General features: G+C 48.2%; 1 protein-coding gene across 1 annotated transcript; it reads left to right on the plus strand.

The window, feature by feature from the left end:
• Positions 1-507: 507 nt before the first annotated feature.
• ADCK2 (aarF domain containing kinase 2) lies at positions 508-14,692 on the plus strand. The gene is made up of 8 exons (XM_059711985.1): positions 508-1,434; positions 2,732-2,878; positions 5,280-5,408; positions 8,338-8,433; positions 11,171-11,422; positions 12,160-12,288; positions 13,101-13,154; positions 14,251-14,692. The coding sequence occupies exons 1-8, from the start codon at positions 508-510 to the stop codon at positions 14,389-14,391; spliced, it is 1,875 nt and encodes a 624-aa protein (XP_059567968.1). The 3' UTR covers positions 14,392-14,692.
• Positions 14,693-20,924: the final 6,232 nt, after the last annotated feature.

Below are 20,924 nucleotides of genomic sequence, written 5' to 3' on the forward strand. Positions count from 1 at the left end.
ATCTCGTGCGGGCCCTGGCTCGCAGGGTGACTCTGCGGCCGCCGGCTGTCTTCCCCTTCGCGGCCACCTTGCGCGGGTCGCGCCCCGCCCTGGGCCTGGCTTTGTGTCTGGCTTGGCCCCTCCGGTTCTCACAGTGGGTCGAGTTCTGAAAGCCCCGTAGGCGCAGCCCAGCTCGAGCGTAGGCCCCCAGCAGCCTCTGGCCTCGGGCCCAGGGCAGGTGCTCGGAGGGAGGGAGCAGGGCGTGGAGCCGGGTGGGACAGATGCGCCGTCTGCCCCTGCGGCTAAGGCCCGGAGCGCTGTGCGGCCTCGGGTGGTGCGGGCCAGCCCCGGTCGGATTAGGAGCAGGGCTGGGTTTAGACTGCACATGAGCTTCGCGGGATCTGGCGGCTGCCCCACATTTCAGTGGAATGCTCAGCTGTGGTCCTGACTCCTGTCAGCCTGGTGCACAGAGGTAGGTGCCCTTTACGTGGAGGGCAGGCAGCCTCTGCGGTGGAACTCCCGGAGAGGATGGTGACTCCCTGGCGCTTCTCCGTCCGGGTCTGCTTGTCACACCTCAGGGGTTTTGAGCTCAGAAAGGAACTCGGTCTTTTAAGACCCTCTGGACGAAATTCCAGACTATGTTGGCTTCTGCTTGGCACTTTGCCCAAACTCGTCTCAGTCTGTGGCGACACTGGTGACGGGGCCCCTGAGCCCTTGTGTCAGCGAAGGGCCAGCTGGGGTGAACTGGCTGAAAATGGGCCCCTGGAAAGAGTCCCCCACGAAGGGGGGCTCGGCTGCCTCCTTCTGTACCTCCGGATTGGGCTCCGGGCTGGGGCTTTCTTGGTGAAATTCTTCCCCCTCCTTCTACTCTACCCTCTCACCTACCTGGCTCCCAGCATCTCCAGCCTCTGGCTCCACCTGCTTCTGAAAGCCACCGAGACCTCAGGCCCAACGTATATCAAACTGGGCCAGTGGGCCAGCACCCGGCGAGACCTTTTCTCAGAGGCTTTCTGTGCCCAGTTCTCCAAGCTGCATGTCCGGGTGACCCCACACCCTTGGATCCACACTGAGCACATCCTGCAGCAGGCCTTTGGGGAGGACTGGGGGAAGGTCCTGTGCTTTGAGAAGCAGGAACCTGTGGGTTCAGGCTGCGTGGCCCAAGTGTACAAAGCACGTGCCAATCCTGTCTTCCTGGAGAATGACAGCATCCAGAGACTTGCCAAGGCCTCCGGGCTGCGGCCTTGTTCAGAAGCCGGGGCCCGTTGGGGGCTGGGAGAGCTCTGTGGACACCTGGAGAAGGAGTGGGGATCTCAAGGAAGTCTTGCTGACCAGTCGTTTCTAGAAAGGCTGCTTCTCCCTCAAGCTGACCTGGTTGGATCAGACGCAGTTGTGTCTCAGGCTTCGGCACCGGCCCACCTACCTGAACCACATTACCTCATCCCGGTGGCAGTGAAAGTAAGTGCTCTGATGTCTTCAGCGGGCCCTTCCCATCTCTGAAATCTCACTAACCCCAGGGAGCTGTCCTAGGTAAGGAACCCCCTTTTGCCAATCACCCCACATTGCCTTGCATGGACTTCTATTAGCTTGGCTATTCTCTGAGTGTGTATGATGTGCAAACTGTTTTGTTTCTTGGCTTGAGGGAGAGGTGGTGGTGTGATAGTCTCATAAAAGGAAAATGAAGTGGGTTTGGAGTTCGCTGCCTCTGCGGGTGGAGAAACCACCATCTAGCTCAGTGGTTCTCAACCTTCTGGCCCTTTAAATACAGTTCCTCATGTTGTGACCCAACCATAAAATTATTTTCATTGCTACTTCATAACTGTAATGTTGCTACTGTTAAGAATCATAATGTAAATATCTGATATGCAGGATGGTCTTAGGCGACCCCTATGAAAGGGTCGTTCAACCGCCAAAAGGGTCGCGACCCACAGGTTGAGAACCGCTGATCTAGCTGCTCTACTCTGGGGTCAGGATAAATTGGAGACAGACTAGGACTCGGTAATGGCGAACCTATGACACGCGTGTCAGAGGTGACACGCGAACTCATTTTTTTGGTTGATTTTTCTTTGTTAAATGGCATTTAAATATATAAAATAAATATCAAAAATATAAATCTTTGTTTTACTATGGTTGCAAATATCAAAAAATTTCTATATGTGACACAGCACCAGAGTTAAGTTAGGGTTTTTCAAAATGCTGACACACCGAGCTCAAATGGTTTGCCATCACTGGACTAGGTTGAACACGAGCCCAAGATGGCAGTGTTCATTTTTACAGAAGCGCCTTTCTTCTTGCTTCATTTTCTGCCTTCCCTGCCTGGGCTCCATTATTTTTTGTCTCCACACTTTTCCACTCCCATTCAGCACTACCCAGGGTATCTGGCAGACATGAGTAGCAGGTATCCCTGATGATCTCTTTTACCTCCTTGGGAAAAACTCTCCCACATTTTCACCAAGCACCGTGTGGTGACTTTTTTGCACTCTTTGGGAGCCACTGATCTAAACTTAATATATTTAGGAAGAAAACGCCCGCCTATTCTTCCCAGGAAAGCTAAGTGCAGTGCAGAGGAGCTGCCTTCAGCATCTTCTCAAGGAAGGCACACGGGAGTGAGGGAGGCAAGAGCATCCTGGGTGTTGGGACTACTTCCTCTTTGCTCTGATGAGAAGCCAGCTGGTTCTCCTTTGATGGTACGACCCAGCCCTGGCTAAATGCCTTCCTGATCCCTCCTCTGTCTCACTGTTCCTCTTTCTGGCAGGTATTGCACCCTGGCCTGCTCTCTCAGGTGAGAATGGACCTGCTGCTGATGAAGATGGGCAGCCAAGTCCTTGCACTTTTGCCAGGAATCAAGTGGCTTAGCTTGCCTGAGATAGTGGAGGAATTTGAGAAGCTCATGGTCCAACAGGTGAATTTCCCTTCCCTTGGTTATAAATAGCATCTAAGAGAGTTCTTGCCATTAGCAGCTCTTTAGTAAATGCTGGATGAATGAGTAATTTCCCAGTAGGTCACATCTAGTATGGTATGTTAGTCAGGGTAGGTAACACTAGTTGATATAACAAAGAACACCCAAGTCTCAGTAGCTTAATGCAACAAGGTTATTGCTTATATCAAAGTTCCACGCAGGTGAACTGAAGGAGAGAGGGAGGAAGCTCTACACCACAGTTATTCAGGGACCCAGTTTCCTCCCAAGTTTGGCACTGCCATCTACAACATGTGTCATGTAGGGTCAGTGTGGAATTGGGAAAAAACCGTGGAGGACCACATGAGAGATTTTGTGGCCAGGCCTGGAAGTGATGAACATCATTTCTTCCTAGTCTAAAGGTCAGCTTTAATCACACAGGCCCTGCAAGGTTGCTCAGGAAACACAGTCTTCCTCAGTGCCTGGGAGGAAAGTGAAATCACCCTGGTGGAATATGCAACATTATCTCTAAGTGCCACAATCAATGGCTGAACTCTAGGGTGATAAGAAGAATTAGGTTAAGTCACAGTGCCTTGTTTTGCTTTGTTTCCAGGGCTTTTGAGTAGACAAGGACCTCCTCCCTGTTCAGGACTTTGGGATACCTGTTTAAGTAGCCAGACTTGGTAAATACACTTTGGAGGCCATCAAGGTTCCAAGTAGGCATCTGCCCTGGCTCCCTATTGGTAGTGCAGAAATTGGCAGACTTTCAGAAGCAATGTGCCAAGTCTTCATTTAGGTCCTTGGATATAACGAGAAGCTGATGAACTAAGAAAACAAGTGAGCTTTTCCTATCCATAGGAATATATTGTAGGCAGAGGGGGCTGACCTATAAATACTTGCAAATAGAGTTTGATCAGAGTTACAGTAGGAGTCTCCACAGGTTCAGTTGGGTTCAGTTGGGGCTCAAGAGAGGAAGTGGTCATTCCATCTTGAGGGTCAAGGCTCCCTTGGCTCAAGTTTGGTCTTGAAAGGTGAGTGGTATTTACAGTTGGACCAAATGGGAGGGAAAACATTCCGATCAGAGGGAATAAGGAAGGCAAAAGATGGGGGTAAATCAGCAGGCTGGGGTGTTCAGCACCAAACAGATTGGGTGAAGCCAGAGTTTTGGGAAGTAGAGGAAGGGGGAGGCACAAGAGATGGACCTGAAGAGAGAAGTAGGGGCCAACCCATGACCCCCCCCCCCCTTAGATGTCATCCTAAAGAATTTAGACTTCATTCTGCACGTAGCAGGGGACACCAGCAGATGGAGAGGAAAGATGAGGGGAGGGAAGATGAGGGGTCAGGAAGCCCAACTTAGATGCCTCTGTTGGGGTTCAGGTGACTTCTTGTGAGTCACCATGGGGGTGGCAGTGGGATGGAAAGGGAGAATAGATCTGAGAGTGGTTAGGGCTGTAGAGTTGATGGCACTGAGCACTGATGGGTGTGGAGGGTAAGAGAAGGAGTAATCTGCAGTGACTCTCAGGTGACTGGGTACATGTGGGTGTGTATGCAAGTAAATTCTGTGTAGATACTGAGTTCAAGGGTCCCTGTGGCCTTCCGCAGGGCAATGTCCAGATGGACTTGAATATAAGTCCAGAGACTGGTAGAGGGGGACTGGGTGGAGGTCAAGGTTCTGTCATCAAGAGGTACTAGCTGAGGATGTGAGGGGATGGAGAGGAAGAGCAAAAGCTGGTGAAGGTCAGGAGCTGAGAGATACCAGCATCTCTGGGGCACCTGAGGAGGAATGGCCAGAAGCCCAGACCAGATAGGGCAGTTGAGAGGCAGGGGTGGAAGCTGGGATAGTGAAAACTGGTTCAGGAAGAATGAGGTCTTAGAGTTAATTAGGATAAAAGTGGGACTGGGCCTTTGACTCTGGCAAGTAAAACGCTTGGTGAGTTGGGGAGAGCAGTGTCAGTGCAGTGGGTGGAAGTGAGTCTTAATCAAGGGAAAGAGCTGGGGTCCTGGCCAGTGTGCTCAGTGGTTAGAGTGTTGGCGGGGGTTGGTGGCGGGGGCTAGTGTTGGCCTGGGCGGCAGTGGTGTGGAGAGGCCACAAAGCTGAACCCCCGGGAGGTGGTGAAGGGGTCCATTGGCTGGTGTGAAGTGGGTGGGCAGAGCAGGAAGAGCGGAGAAGCAGGGAAGCCCAGGTAATGCATGGTGTCTGCTGTCTGTAGCTTAGAGGAGTTCAGGAGGAGGTTGGGGGTTTGGGGGGAGGCCTTTAGCCACAGGATGCCTCCTCTCATGTCTCCTGGGGAGCTGTCTGTGCAGGAGAAGCAGGTGACTCTGTGACTTGCTAGCTCTTTGGCAGTTCAGATGTTGCTATCCCGGTGCCCCGACTACCCCTTCATCTTTTCTCTTCACTTCCCTGTAGATCGACCTGCGCTACGAAGCTCGGAATCTCGAGCACTTCCAATGCAACTTCCTGAACGTGAAGTCTGTCAGATTCCCCACCCCTCTGCATCCCTTTGTCACCAGGGATGTTTTGGTGGAAACGTATGAAGTAAGAATCAGAACTTACCTGGCTGGGCCTTTCACTCACAGCTGGGCTGTCTCTGCTCCACTTGGTGGTTTTAGTCTGCAAAGACAAAAGCTGTGAGAGAGCATGTGATTACATGTGCGAGGACTTCAGATGTGATCCGAAGTGGGCAGTAGCATAGTGAGCTGGCTGAGAACCTGGGTGTGGCCTCAGACCTTCTGGATTTGAAAATCTGCTCTGCCACTTTATTTATTGAACGACTTGTTTCTTCATGTTATGACAGCAGGCACTCTTCTTGCCTCATGGGGTTCTCCCAGGAGTCAGTGACACACAATGCAAAATGCCCTCAGTTAGAGTTTGCACAGAGAAAGTGCTCAACAAGTGTTTGTGTCATGTCACTGGCCTTAGCTGTCTCCTGCTCCAGCCTCCTTTGTAAAGATGGTAATATGAGATGCAAGAAAGTAATGCTACCTCCCAAAGTTACTATCTGTGTAGCCTTGAGCAAGTTACTTAACCTCTCTGGGCTTTAGTTCTTTTATTTATTAATTAGGGATAACAAAATCTATCTTAGTGGGCTGCTCTGACAAATAACTAAGCTATATGAAATGATTATTTATTAGCTCCCCTTTCTTCTCTTTTCCCCCTTTGCCCCTGTTTTCTTTTTTTTTTTTCAGTGATATTATTTTTTATTTATTTATTTTATTTTATTAAATCTTTATTGTTTAGATTATTACATTTGTTCCTCTTTTTTCCCCCCCCATAGCTCCCCTCCACCCAGTTCCCACCCCACCCTCTGCCCTTACCCCCCCACTGTCCTCATCCATAGGTGCACAATTTTTGTCCAGTCTCTTTCCACATCTCCCACACCCTTCCCCCCCAAGAATAGTGAGTCCATTCCCTTTCTATGTCCCTGACTCTATTATAATCACCAGTTCATTCTGTTCATCAGATTATTTATTCACTTGATTCTTAGATTCACTTGTTGATAGATGCATATTTGTTGTTCATAATTAGTATCTTTACCTTTTTCTTCTTCTTCCTCTTCTTAAAGGATACCTTTCAGCATTTCATATAATCCTGGTTTGGTGGTGATGAACTCCTTTAGCTTTTCCTTATCTGTGAAGCTCTTTATTTGACCTTCAATTCTGAATGATAGCTTTGCTGGATAAAGTAATCTTGGTTGTAGGTTCTTGGCATTCATCACTTTGAATATTTTTTGCCACTCCCTTCTGGCCTGCAAAGTTTCTGTTGAGAAATCAGCTGACAGTCGTATGGGTATTCCCTTGTAGGTAACTGAGTTTCTTTCTCTTGCTGCTTTTAAGATTCTCTCTTTGTCTTTTGCTCTTGGCATTTTAATGATGATGTGTCTTGGTGTGGTCCTCTTTGGATTCCTTTTGTTTGGGGTTCTCTGCGCTTCCTGGACTTGTAAGTCTATTTCTTTCACCAGGTAGGGGAAGTTTTCTGTCATTATTTCTTCAAATAGGTTTTCAATATCTTGGTCTCTCTCATCTTCTGGCACCCCTATAATTCTGATGTTGGTACGCTTGAAGCTGTCCCAGAGGCTCCTTACACTATCTTCGTATTTTCGGAATCTTTTTTCATTTTGCTTTTCCAGTTGGGTGTTTTTTGCTTCTTCGCATTTCGAATCTTTGACTTGATTCTTGCGCTCCTCTGGTCTGCTGTTGGGAGTCTGGATAATATACGTTATTTCAGTCAGTGTATGCTTAATTTCTAGTTGGTTCTTTATCACAACATCGAGGGTCTCATTAGATTTCTTGTAGATCTCAATAACTTTATCGGCAGCTTCTAGACAGTTCTTGAGAGACCTTAAAAGTGTGGTTCTGAACTCAATATCCTCCATTGACAGTTTTGTCCTGTTTGTCTCGCATTTTTTATGTTTTCTTGGTGCACCCCCTAGTGGTCTTTGTGTGCAGTCTTGTTGTAGTTAAGCCTTGATTGTTGTAGTTAATACTAGGGGGATTTGACCTCCAGGCCAACTGGCTGTGAGAATCAGCTGTGTCTGCAGTGGGAAAACTTCTGTCCTCTAGGGAGGTGCTAATCTAGCCTTTGCCTGAGGCTGTCTGGCAAATGGCTCTGTGCAGGGCTTGGGCGGGTCACATGGGATCAACAGAGCGGGTGGAGGGAGCAGTTATGGCTGCTCTCAGTCCCGTCCCCAGAGGCTCTGCCTCTCAGAGTCCCAGCAACTGCTGCAAACCTCGGAGAGAAAGCTGCCCTCGCGTTCCAACCGATGCCAGACAGTCCCGCTTCTCCCGTTTGAGTCTGGGTCCCTAGAGACTCGCCCAGAACTGGAGCTCAGAGCCTGAGCTTCCCTCCCGATTGAAAACGACAACCGCGCCCTCAGCTACCAGCCCGCTCCGCGCATACCTCCGCACCTTTGTATTTTCCGCACTGCGCCTCCTCTGAGTCTCGTATGCTGTTCTCTTTCCTTCTAGTTGAAGAATTTCCCCTCAGCCAGTCTTCCCGTGGTCCCGGGCGATGTCCGTTCCGTCTTTTAGTTGTATTTTTGAAGTGGTTGTTCGAGGCAGCTAACTCCAGTGTTTACCTATGCCGCCATCTTGGTTCTGTTTTCTTGCTCAAGGTCACAGAATTCATTCATGTCTCTATTAGCTCGTTCTTGACCAGAAACTAGCTCTCTGGGGCCTGTTCCTGTCTCTTCCCACCACATTGCGACATCCTTACCTGTGGGTGGCAAAGTCAATGGGTTTCCTCTCTAATAAATCTATGGGACTTGTTTTCCTTTGAGAAGTATTATGGAAGGGAAATGTAAATAGGTTAAAATCAGCTTGTGGGGGACACACTCATAGTGGGTCTAAGAAAGGAAAAACTCTTTGGGTCACTTCCTAATCGACGGGAAGGCAACAGCATGTGTGCCGTGGGGATGAGGAGCAGAGCTGTCCAGGGTAAAGTTGTTCCCTCCCTGATCTTCTTAAAGGAGAGTGTGCCCGTGTCCAGTTACCAGCAGGCAGGGATTCCCGTGGACTTGAAGAGGAAGATTGCTCGGCTGGGGATCGACATGCTCCTGAAGATGGTGAGCTCATGGGCTTGGAGAGGGTGCTGAGGCCCAGCATGTGGCCCAATTGCATGTGGGAAATGGTGGGGACACTGCTCAGCTACACTGGGTGGAGGGCAAGCCCAGTGTAGAGTCTGCTTTAAAAACAGCTCAGCCTACCAAGATAGCCATTCATTCTATAGCTTTGTTAAGCACTTTCTCAGTGGCTTGCGCTCTGTCGCCGTGCAAGGTGCTATGGGAAGGGTGGGGAACAAGACCCAGGCCCAGTCCTAGTTGCCTACAAACAGCCTAAGACAACATCGTATATTACATCTACTTCCTTCATTCATTCAGCAAGTATGTATTGAGCATTTGCTATGTGTTAGACAGTGCTGGCTTTATAGTAGTGAGCAAGAGACAGGATTACAATGTTCACAGAACTGCCGTTTAGTGGGAAGACTGTCCATGAATAAGTAAATTATATACAGGGTAGGTACAGGCACCAAGGGGGCATTTAGGAGGGGCCTGACCTAGCCCAGGGATTTATTCAGGAAGTGGCTTCAGATCAGCTGGCATGTGAGGGAAGCCTAGGTGTCACCTATGAGGGGGACGGCCTGACAATGATTAAATGAGTTGGCACTCAGAAAGGGACATAGTGAATCCTAAGCAATGTTATGTTAGTTATCAGCATCATTAGTAGTAATTGTGGCAACCCACCATTGCTAGCAGCTCACATGCAGGAGCAAAGAAAGAAGATACAGATACTTGTTGAGGGTCTGAGGTCTTCCTGGTGGTTGGCACAGAGTGTTTGAGGGATGGATGGCAGGGTCTAGGCTAGATAGGCAGGACAAGTGCCCAGGTCTAGAGGGTGCAGAGTTGGGATAAGAAGGAACCAGGTATGTGGTCCGAGAGTGGGAGGAGAGAACTGATATGACCGAGATGAAGGGGCCGAGGCGAGCAGGATGGTAGTGGGTGCAAGCTGACAGCATGGTGGAAGCTTAAGCGCTCCTGCAGAGAGGGCTCAGGGCTGGGAGCCCTGACTTCACCTTCAGCTCCAGGTCAGCAGCCCCCACCCAAGGGGCTCCTGGAGAAGAGAGGCTGTTGTGGGAGAGCCAGGTTTCCACTTAGTGCAGTGGAAGCTCAGTTGACAGAAGTTCCAGGGGGCATTGTGGGTAAAGGGGAGGGTGCAGTGGGGAGTAGCCAGGGTAGAAGCAGCAGTAAGCAGTGCCTTGGAGTGGGAGATTATGGGGGCTTCCAGCTCCTGGGGTCAAGGATAGGGGCATAGGCCCTGAGGGGATGAGCTGGCAGCAAGGTGCCAGGCTTGGGTCAGGGTCCCAGGATTTTCACCAGGTAGCAGCCTCCCTATGTCAAGTAAAGCCAGGGTCTGGACTAAGGAGGGTCACTATGGCCTGCATCCAGGAGGAGGTGCTCTGTTGGGCCAGGAGGAGTCCGCTGAGAGCCCCTCTGAAGCAACTGCTCTGTGCCTCTGCACTGGGCTCTCCTTTTTCCCCTCTAGGATTGCTGGTGGTTTCTCTTTTTCATGGGAGGCAGATTTTTGTTCCCCAAAGTCACACCTGACTTTCTGTCTATCATAGTTCCTGGGGCTTTCTTTCCTGCTTAGTAGTTTCAAAGCCATTTCTCCTTGTCTACTTGACTCTCAGCCAGTAGGTGGTGGTTAGTATTGCTATTACATGTCACTGTGTGGACAAATGGAGGTAATGGAGGGGAAGCCTGATTTACGAAATATTTGAAAGAAGGGAAGTTCCATGAAAAATTTTTCTTTGTTTGTTAATCCTCACCCGAGGATATTTTTCCATTGATTTTTAGGGAGAGTGGAAGAGAGAGGGAAAGACAGAGAGAAACATCGATGTGAGAGAAACACATTAATTGGTTGTTTCCTGCAGGAGCCGACCCAGGGCTCGGCCGGGAAGGAGCCTGCAACCAAGTTACTAGTACCTGCCTTTGACCTTGACTAGAATCAAACCATTGACCCTTTGGCCTGTAGGCCAATGCTCTACCAACTGAGCCAAACCAGCTAGGCGGAAGTTCCATGAATTTTAAGAGCAGAGAGATTTGGGGAAAATCTTTAAACAATAAGTAGATAATTTTATTTTTTTAATTATTTTTTTAAAAATAAATTTATTTTTTTTACTGATTTTATTTATTATTATTTTTGTAAAAAAATATTTTTTTATTGATTTCAGAGAGGAAGGGAGAGGGAGAGAGAGATAAAAACATCAATGATGAGAGAGAATCATTGATTGGCTGCCTCCTGCATGCACCTTAGTGGGGATCAAGCCTGCAACCCGGGCATGTGCCCTTGACTGGAATGGAACCCAGGACCATTCAATCCACAGGCCATCGCTCTATCCACTGAGCCAAACCAGCTAGGGCTTTTTTACTGATATTAGAGATGGGGAATGGAGAGAAAGGAGCAGGGAGGGGGAGAGAGAGAAACACTGATGTATGAGAGAAACATTGATTGGTTGCCTCCTGTACCCACTCCCACCAGGGATTGACCTGCAACCTTTCATGTTTCCTATAATATTTTTTAATGCTCTTTACTTTGAAAATAACTTTTCTCTTGAAAACATCAACCTGTCCTGTCCCTATACAAATTCTGAACTGATGTCATTAGACAGTGAATTAGTTTATCAAACGCACACTTCTCTGCCATGGATCACTGGGAACACACCATCACCCTGGAAGCTTTTTCCTGGTGGTGATGGGGTGGTGAGGGTTGATTTAGCCTTGAATAGTGCTGCTCTCTTTCCAGGTATTTGTGGACAACTTTGTCCATGCGGACCTTCACCCTGGGAACATCCTGGTGCAGGGTGCCGATGGTCTTTCCAAGAGCCAAGAGGCACGGCTGCAGCAGGCGGATGTTTGTGACACACTGGTGGTGTCCATGACGCCTGCCCGGTGCCCACTGCGCCTGGTGCTCCTGGATGCTGGTATTGTGGCTGAGCTGCGGGCTGCTGATCTGAGGAACTTCCACGCAGTCTTCATGGCCGTAGCAATGGGGCAGGTGAGACCCACTGGGCTCTTGAGAGTTGGGCCCAAATCCTTGAAGCTCTTGAGAACTTTAGGGCTCTTCAGCCTTTGTTCTTGTAAATGCCGTTTGCCACGGGTGCTCCTAACAGAAGCATCTCTGGTCTTTAGTCAGAAGGTGCTGGTGCCCGTGACTGAGGCCAGTTCCAAGCAGCTCATGACTTGGGATGGGAAGAAATGCCTCCTTCCCAAATGCCGTCGTGTAGTCGTGCAGTTTGTGTGGTAGTTTCTCTTCCTTCTTCAACAAGTGTGCAGTGGGCACTAGGAAGGCCAGCTCCTGCTTAGGAGGCTTCTGAGGGGGCAGAGGCTTGAGCCTGGGCCACGGTGACAGGTAGGGTGGGGCATGTTCCCCTGCCAGGCTTGGGTGGACGAAGAAGGTCACAGCCTGAGGAGGGAGGTGAAAGGCATTAGCAGTGGGTATTTGGGGAGACCATGGAGGCTTTGGTCAGAAGGTGTCCTGGGCAGAGGAGTGAGAAGCCTGCAGCACAGAGGCGGTGAGGAGGGGATTCTGCTGGGGCCGGAAGGGAGCCCGTGCCGACAGTGTGGCTGGTCCAGCCTGGTGACAGGTCCTGGTGGCCCTGGCTCCGAGGCTAGGCTGGTTGGTCAGGATAGAAGAACTAGGTGGAAACAACTAGGATATGAAGGAGTGTAGGCATATCATCTAATTTTGTGCCCTCCCAGCTCTACCAAGTTTCTTTTTTTTGTATCTTCCAGGGCCAAAGAGTGGCTGAGCTCATCCTGCATCACGCTCGGGCCAGTGAGTGCAAGGACGTGGAGCGATTCAAGGCTGAGATGGCCGCACTAGTAACGCAGGCCAGGAAGAACACTATCACCCTGGAAAAGGTGAGCAGGCCACAGAGGGGCAGGGGCCTGAGTACTGCCCTTGCCCTTGACGAGAACAAACCCCAAAGTGAAGGAAGATCTTTTAATGGGGAGAAGTCTAGAGGGGGTTTGAGTTCTAAGACAGATAAAGAACACCTGCCCACATCTCCCAGATGTGAGGAGGCCCACTGGAATCTCTGACTCTCAAGAGTGGCTCCTTGACCAGGTTCCTAGGGTGCCTTCTGGGGCGTGACATACATAGTGTCGCACCCCGGCCTGTCTGGGGTGTAGCTGTTCTGCTGCTTCTTCTGTATCTCAAGCTCAGCTGAGCTTGAGGGAGGGATGACGGTCTCTGAATGGCCAAAAGACATACCTAATGTTCACATCCTTTATTTAGACTTGAGTTCAATTTGTATTTTACACTCAGTTCTAGCAAAACTGAGCGTTTCCTCAAGTTCATGGCTACACTATCAGGATTGAGTCAGAGCTCAGAACAAGCAGCAGCTGGCACCCAGGCACTGCTGATCTCCTTATTCAGATGGGGTGTGTGTGTGCTGGTGGACACACACTGGGTGAGCCGGGCCTCCAGGCCTCTTCCTGGAAGGAGCCTTTGAACTCAGGCTCCTCATACTCGAGATGGGAGCTGGGCTCGTGCATGTGCAGTCCTTCTGGAATTAGAGTCTCTTTGCACTCACTGGTATGTGTGTGTGTGTGTGATGGGAGGGACGAGGTGTTGGGGGAGGACGGGACAGGGGCCTGGGAGAGAAGTAGTTGGGGAGGTGTGGGAGGGTGGGTCGGCACTCTCTGCAGTCAATTTTTATTATCTTTTCCAGCTCCAAGTTTCCAGCCTTCTCTCGAATGTCTTTAAGTTACTGATGACTCACAAGGTGAGGCCCCTGGCAGAGCTGAGCCTCTCTGCTCCAGCCAGGCTGGAGGGGAGGTGTCTGGGGAAGCTGATGGGTGGCCACAGGGTCGTGAGAAGTACTCCTCTTATATGAGATCTCGTTTTTTAAAAACATTTTTGGTACCACTTCATTAGCATGAAGAGTGCTGCTTCTGTGTACTAACTAGGTACAGCAGGTTCCCCCTTTGTCACAATGTTGGTCTGTCTCAGTAAGGCTTAGCTGTCCAAGTATCTGTGATACTGAGCTGCAGAAAAATGGATTCACAGTTGTAAACACCATCTAATGAAAGCTGTCACGCCCTTCCCCTCCTCAGTGCACATGAATGATGTGTGGTACTCATCTAAGTCATACTTATACAGCTTTCCTGAGCAGTGCAACACCCTGAGGCTGGACCGGCCCAAGAGGAGGTGCCTCTTGTCCTGGTGTGTTCAGAGATGCCAGCACGGCTGTTGTGGCCTCTGCCTCCTGCCCCTGTTCCTTGGAGGGACACGGCCTCACAGTTCTCCACCTTGGCCTTTGTCTCCTTGAAATGGAGTGTGGTCTTGGGTTGTTCTTCAAAGTAAAACTGTCAGCCAAGGGTCTAAGGAGTTGAGGGCAGGGAAGATTCTTGTCTGAAGATGGCCTTTCCCATTGTTTCTCTTGAGGTTCTGCAATCCGATAGTGAAATACTGCATTTGGCAAGGATCGTAACATAAGATTAAGAGTCAGAAAGGTGGCTGGTCAGAAGAATGATCCTTATTTAGATTTACAATTTCTGGTATATCGCTGGGATACTAATTTTATTATTTTTAAGTCATATGCACACACACACACACACACACACACACACACACACACACACACACCCCTAGAAAAGTACATACCACATCCCCCAGATTTTTCCTTAGTAATACTAGTGGACGGGAGGTTGCGTGAGTAGATGAGATGGTGGGTAAAATGATGGGGTAGGGAAAAGAGGGTCAGGTAGACAGTAAAATCACATGGGCAGGTACCGGAGGGTGAGAGCACACAGCTACATGGTTATCCAGACTCTACATTTTAATGGGCTTTGGGAAGAACCACTTATTTTCTCTTTCAGGTAAAGCTTGAGAGCAACTTCGCCTCCATTGTGTTTGCCATCATGGTGCTCGAGGGGCTTGGTCGCTCACTGGACCCCAAACTGGACATCCTGGAGGCAGCCAAGCCCTTCCTGCTGAAAGGGCCAGTGTCTTCCCCCTGACCGGCAGTGGGCATGCTGCAGGCGTGCAGTGGGCCTTCCTCTCGGAACTGAAGACTCCTCCCAACAGCCTCTCCTGGGGCAGCGAGAACACCTACAAATTTTGATGTGTGAAGGGCATGCATTGCTTTTCTCTCTGATTTGGCTTTAGGCATCTGTTTAAATAGCTTTGTGTTACTTGGGGAAGTAAAAGGAGGGAAGGTTCCTATCTATTCAGTTGTAGGAGCTGGGCCTGGTGGGAGACTATTTCAGGGAAAAGGTTCTGTGGAGGAGGACAAATAAACTCGAATTATTTTGTTTTCTTCTTTTTCTCTCTTCTTAACCCTCTGTAATCCCTCATCAGGTGGGTCCTCCTGGCCTCTGATAATTAAGTTAGAAAATGTCACAGTATCTTGTAGACCCATGGCTTCTAGTATTTTAATGTACCCTTATTGGTAAAAAGTTGAATATATTTTTGTACACATACATATATAATTTATTTATATATTTTATGCAGGTGATACCACCACTAGCAAATCTGGAGGTGCAATGTACACTTAGGGCAAATTTCACTGTATTTCAAATGACCTTCTTTATACTTTTAAATGTTTTTGCTAACTCCTTGCTAAATTTTATTACAAGGGGAAAGAGGAAAAGCAACAATTAACGTGGCTGATACCGTAGGGACAGGAGCAGATCAGCTCTGCCCTCTTCTCCTGTGCTTGCATATTAGTATTCAGACTGTGCTTCCTCTGAGCAATGTTCAGGCCCTTGTGCGTTTGTCTAGGGCTAATTTAGGTTAATATTAGTATGTAGATAATATAATCAGCACAGCCTCTTAACCAGGGCTTGAACCTGCAAGAGCACCCGTGACACTCTAGTAGTGGATTAAGGGGTGGTGGGTACTGCCTGCCCCTCTGTGCCGGGCCCACCCACAGACTGCTCCTTCAAAGTTGACCTGACATGTGGCTGGCCCACATGGACTAAGAAGATCCTAGGGTCAGATTGTAGAGTGGATATTGGTAAAGCTTAAATTTCTTAATTTTCTAAATAAAATAGTATTTTCTCTCTCATCCCAGTGGATTCTCTTGCTCATTTTGGAGACCACTGCTTTAGACAGTGAGTAAAAAGTCAAGCCTCCCTGTTCTCTGAAGTCCTGCTCTGGCCACAGGACTAGATTCTTCCACTCTCCTTCTCAAGGATAAAGTTCTTCGTTTCTGCCTTTGAGGGAGCAAGTAACGTTTAGTTGGGCAGATTCCTTTGGTGAAGTTTTCCCAGAGGGATGGAGATGTTATTTTTACTTCCCAATCTTGAGGGGAGGGTATCTAACCAGGAAGAGAGGTACTGTGGTGGCTCCAGGAGCCGGGAAAGGGAAGTGGCACTGTTCAGCTTCCTCCTCATAGGCACACCAGTCAGACACACAGCCCCTGTGCCACATACACAGAGACGTACACTGTGGGACAAGAGAGGGGGCACACACAGAGTACTACCCTGAGCCTACACCAGCACAACCAAGCCTTTCCTCATAGCCAATGGATTTAATCAAGCCATCTGTGGTATATATTATTTATCTATCACTGCATACAAACTACCCCAAAACTTACTGGCTGGAACAACATTTTTTAAAGCATCTATAATAATAAAAGTGTAATATGCTAATTAGACCGGACGTCCTTCCTTCCAGACAAAGCCGTGGCAGAAGCAGAAGCGGCAGAGGCCCCCGGCTGCAGCCATGGCATCCGCGGGTGAGGGCCTCTAGTGTTGGTGTTGGGGTGTGTGTGTGTGTATACACACACACACATACTAGAGGCCTGGTGCACGGATTCATGCACCCGTGGGGCCCCTTGGCCTGGCCTGCACCTTCTCGCAATCCAGGACCCCTCGGGGGATATCAGAGAGCTGGTTTCAGCCCGATCCCCACAGGCCAGGCCAAGGGACCCCACCGGTGCACGATCAGGGCCAGGGAGGGAACTTGGGAGGGCTCCAGGGCATGTCTGGCCTGTCTTGCCCACTCCTGATCCGCCGGACCCCAGCAGCAAGCTAACCTACTGGTCAGAGTGTCTGCCCCCTGGTGGTCAGTGTGCATCATAGCAACTGGTTGAACAGTCAAAAACACTTAGCATATTAGGCTTTTATTATATAGGATATATATGCTAGAGGCCTGAGGCACAAAATTATATATCTGGAAAACAAAGCAAAGGGATGAGGAAAAATATCTGTTCACAAAACTTCATGTTTATTTAATTTCCTACTCTGAAAGCCTTGCTTGATCTCACTTTCCTTGTGTGTCTTGGAAAGAAACATCTTTCCAGTGGTTTTGGTCACACTGAAACAAACCTGAAATACTTTAGAGGAGATGGAGCTATGATTTCTCTTCAGGGAAACAGCATGCTGCCACTTTATCAACTTATACCCAGTAAAGTAGCCTTTCTCCTTAAAAAGATGACTTTAGTGCATTAAAAATTCTTGTTTTAAAAACTCCTAACCCCTCACCTGCCTGCCTGCCTGATCGCCCCTAACCACTCTGCCTGCCTGATCACCCCTAACCTTTTTGCCTGCTTGATCACCCTAACTACCTCTGCCAGCCTGATGCCTCTAACTGCTCTCCCCTGCCAGCCTGATCACTCCTAACTGCTCTCCCCTGCCAGCCTGATCGCCCCTAACCCCCTCTGCCTGCCAGCCTGATTTCCCCTAACTGCTCTCCTCTACCAGCCTGATTGCCCCTAACTGCCTCTGCCTTGGCCCCCGTCACTGTGGCTTTGTCCAGAAGGACGTCCAGAAGACGTCTAGTCTATCCGGTCTAATTAGCATATTACCCTTTTATTAGTATAGATATTTTTTATTAATTTTTAGGGGGGAAGTGAGAGGGAGAGAGAGAAAGATCCATTGATGAGAGAGAAACATCATCAATTTGCTGCTTCTGCATGCCCCCTACTGGGGATCAAGCCCACAACACAGGCATGTGCCTTGGCTGGGAATTGAACTGTGACCTCCTGGTTCATGGGTCAGCGCTTAACCACTGAGCTACACTGGCCAGGCAGAACATTTATTACCTCACAGTGTCCAAAATCTGGGTACAGCTTAGCTGCATCTTCTGCTCAGGGTCTTGCCCAAACATGTTTTTTAATCCTCACCCGTGGATATGATTTCTAGAGAGAGTGGGAGGAAAAAAGGGGGGGAGAGAGAGAGAAAAATATTGACGTGAGAGAAGCACATGGATTGGCTGCCTCCCCCATGCACCCACCTCTACCAGGGCTGGGAAACCTTGACCAGGAATCTCACCTGCTACCCTTTGGTCTGCAGGCCGATGCTCTAACCACTGAGCAACTGGCCAGGGCTGTACAGACATTTTGAGGCTCTACTATGGTGGGTCTGATACCATACTCAATTGTGTGATTGTTGGCATGACTCATTTCCTTGTGGGCTGTTGGATTATGGCCTCAGTTTCTTAGGTGTAAATATTTCTCTTTTCTGCATCCAGCGAGGCTAGAGAGTGGTCTGGTTCCTGAGTAGGGGCTGCTGGGGATTGAGGGATTGAGAAAAATGAAAGAAAGAGACAGATACAGAGATGGAAGGAAAAAGCTGGGGCCGGGTGGGACCATGTCCTCTGATGGAGAGACAGGGACCCAGAGCCAATACAGCGTGTTTACTTTATACAGCAAAAACCAGGAAGTTTTACTAAAGGTCAAGACAAAGGAGATTATGTGCATTCTTGGGTGGGCCTGAGTAGTACTCATTCCTAGTGCTTGGCTGGATTTAGATAACAAAACCCACCCCCTGGCCCCTGGGCTGAAGGTCAAGCTGACAACACTCCTGCCTCTGGCAAGGTGTGTTCCCAGGATGTGGCTCTGCCAACGCCACTGGATTGAGCTGACGATAATTAAAGAAATGCTCATGTGCCTTCCCAGGTTCTCTACACTCAGGAGCCATTACAAAATGAACACAGGCTGTGTTGAAGAGGGTAAATGGTTAATGGGTGTGCTTTAATATCCGTAATTAGCTGATTTTTAAAACAAGAATTTTTAATGCACTAAAGTCATCTTTTTAAGGAGAAAGGCTACTTTACTGGGTATAAGTTGATAAAGTGGCAGCATGCTGTTTCCCTGAAGAGAAATCATAGCTCCATCTCCTCTAAAGTATTTCAGGTTTGTTTCAGTGTGACCAAAACCACTGGAAAGATGTTTCTTTCCAAGACACACAAGGAAAGTGAGATCAAGCAAGGCTTTCAGAGTAGGAAATTAAATAAACATGAAGTTTTGTGAACAGATATTTTTCCTCATCCCTTTGCTTTGTTTTCCAGATATAGAATAGGTTCTTGATTTGGGATTAGATGCTCAATGTGGGCCATAAAAAAAATTAATTCTTTATTATTGAAAGTATTACATGTATCTCCTTCTTTCCCCCTAGGACCTCAGAGATGTGGGCTATTTAGAGTCTGTTCTTACAGTCTGTCAAAATTTGACTGGGAATTTGATTTGCATTTAGAAGGTGAGAGCTCAGGGCCAGGGCTTGGCATTCCTTCCCTCACGCTCAATTTTTTATTTTTAAAAATATCTTTTCACTGATTTCAGAGAGAAAGAAGGAGAGAGATGATCGAGCCCACAATCCAGGTATAAGTCCTGGCCGGGAATTGAACCTCTTCCTGGTTCATAGGTTGATACTCATCTACTGAGCCATGCCAGCTGGGCTCTCTCACCTTCTAAAATGCATCCATTCAAATGGGGTGCTCATCTTAGAACCCAAAAGAGGGCCATTGTGTAATCTGCAAAAGGCAGCAAGAGATATTTGCCCTTGTAGCTCTCAGAGCATGTCTGCAAGACAAATGTGTCATTGCTACAGTCAGCAGTTTATTGATTGGAACCATAAAATGGTTTTTATAGTAAAAAAATCATAATTTGTGATGTAAAATATTAAAGCTCCAAATGGCTACAGATCAATACTGCTTTAATTAAATACAAGCAAGCATTGAAGTTAAACTTTTTGTTTCAAAATTCAGCAAGAAAGATGGGGAGCCCTGACCGGTTTGGCTCAGTGGATAGAGTATTGGCTTATGAACTGAAGGGTGCCCTGGTCGAGGGCACATGCCTGGGTTGCAGGCTCAATCCCCAGTGGGGGGCATGCAGGAGGTAGCCAATAAATGATTCTCTCTCATCATTGATGTTTCCATCTCTTCCTCTCCCTTCCTCTCTGAAATAAATAAAAATATATTTTAAAAATAAATTAAAAAAATGAACACTCTTACCAAAAACAAACAAACAAACAAACAAACAAACAAAAAAACGATGGAGAAGGTGAATGAATTTTTGTTACCCTGAACCTGAATCAAGCTTTTGCTACCAGGAAAAGAAGGTACAATAAAGGAATAAAAATTCCCTGAGTACATACTGTGGGCCAGTCACTATCTGTGGATTCTTAAATGACTCAAATTAAGATGAGGGGCACTGACGTTCAGAAAAATAAAGTGAGTTGTCCGAATTTCTAGAGCTAGTAATTGGCAGAGCTGAGGTCTGAACTCCAGATCTTCACTCCCAAGTTCTCTGCTCTTGTTTGTTTAAGCTGTGCTTTGTTTTTGTGGCTTTGGAATCATAGCATTGTTCTTTGCTGGGAGCTGTATGGCTCCGGCAGCCAGTTCTCTAGGAAGACAGCAAAATTTCTATGTTAGTGTTTTGTAGCTATCACCAGAAAGGGTAAGTGGCCAATGGTAGTTCAGACAAAGGCTGACTGTTGCATATCAAGTGGAAAGTCCTCATCCAGAGAATAGTGGATTCTTTCCTCTAATTTACATACTAAGAGGGCAGGAGAACAGGGCCAAAGGGTAAATCAGTAAGACTGTTCTCAAGGGCCTGGGGCAGCTCAGCAATCTTAAGCTTTATGTGGGCCACACTCCAGGGACAGGTTTCTTGCTGGCCCCTATCTTGGCACAGGAGAGTGATACATCAGTTATATTCAATTACCCTCACTTTTCTAAGTTCAGTTCTACATTTCTCTCCATAAGTATCCCATTTTTCATGCTTGTGACTATAAATGTGAGATCTTTGGTGTTCAGCAAGGGTCCCATTTCAAAATTGAAATTGCCAAGGTTAGGCTGGCAGACTAAGTTTTTTAATGTAATCAAACCTGGAGGTGCTTAGGAAAACTAAAGTCTATAAATGGAGACCCTAAGAATTTGGGGAGGGACGTTGAGCGACACTAGGATTTTGTAAAAGGCAATACGCAGAGACAAAAGCCAAGAATCCAGGACCGCCTCAGGGTCACGGAAGTAGGAGCATGAACTGGAGGCTGCTAAGGTGCGGACTCCTTGGCCCTACTCCAGACTTAATCAGAGCACGTGGGCTCCTCGGGTGACTGATGCCACCAGTCCGTCCATGTCCTGATATTTGGGAACCACTGTCTGCCGGGTGGTTAAGTTCAAGTTTGCAGAACAATAAAACAAGGAAGACTTAAACATGTCGCTGTGAGCCTCTTGCAGGAGAGAGTAAAAAACACTAGCTTTGGGAAGGACCACTGGTTCACAAAGGATTTGCCAACTGAAAGGAAGGCAGCTATCAGGAGGAGCA

Source organism: Myotis daubentonii, chromosome 10 (genome assembly GCF_963259705.1).
Source record: "Myotis daubentonii chromosome 10, mMyoDau2.1, whole genome shotgun sequence".
Lineage (NCBI taxonomy): Eukaryota > Metazoa > Chordata > Mammalia > Chiroptera > Vespertilionidae > Myotis > Myotis daubentonii.

Excerpts from the sequence above, each read along its gene's own strand:
- ADCK2 (XM_059711985.1), top strand. The coding sequence starts at position 508 with ATGGTGACTCCCTGGCGCTTCTCCGTCCGGGTCTGCTTGTCACACCTC. Across the intron at positions 1,435-2,731 it reads TCATCCCGGTGGCAGTGAAA|GTATTGCACCCTGGCCTGCT; the intron begins GTAAGTGCTCTG and ends TCTTTCTGGCAG. Across the intron at positions 11,423-12,159 it reads TGGCCGTAGCAATGGGGCAG|GGCCAAAGAGTGGCTGAGCT; the intron begins GTGAGACCCACT and ends TGTATCTTCCAG.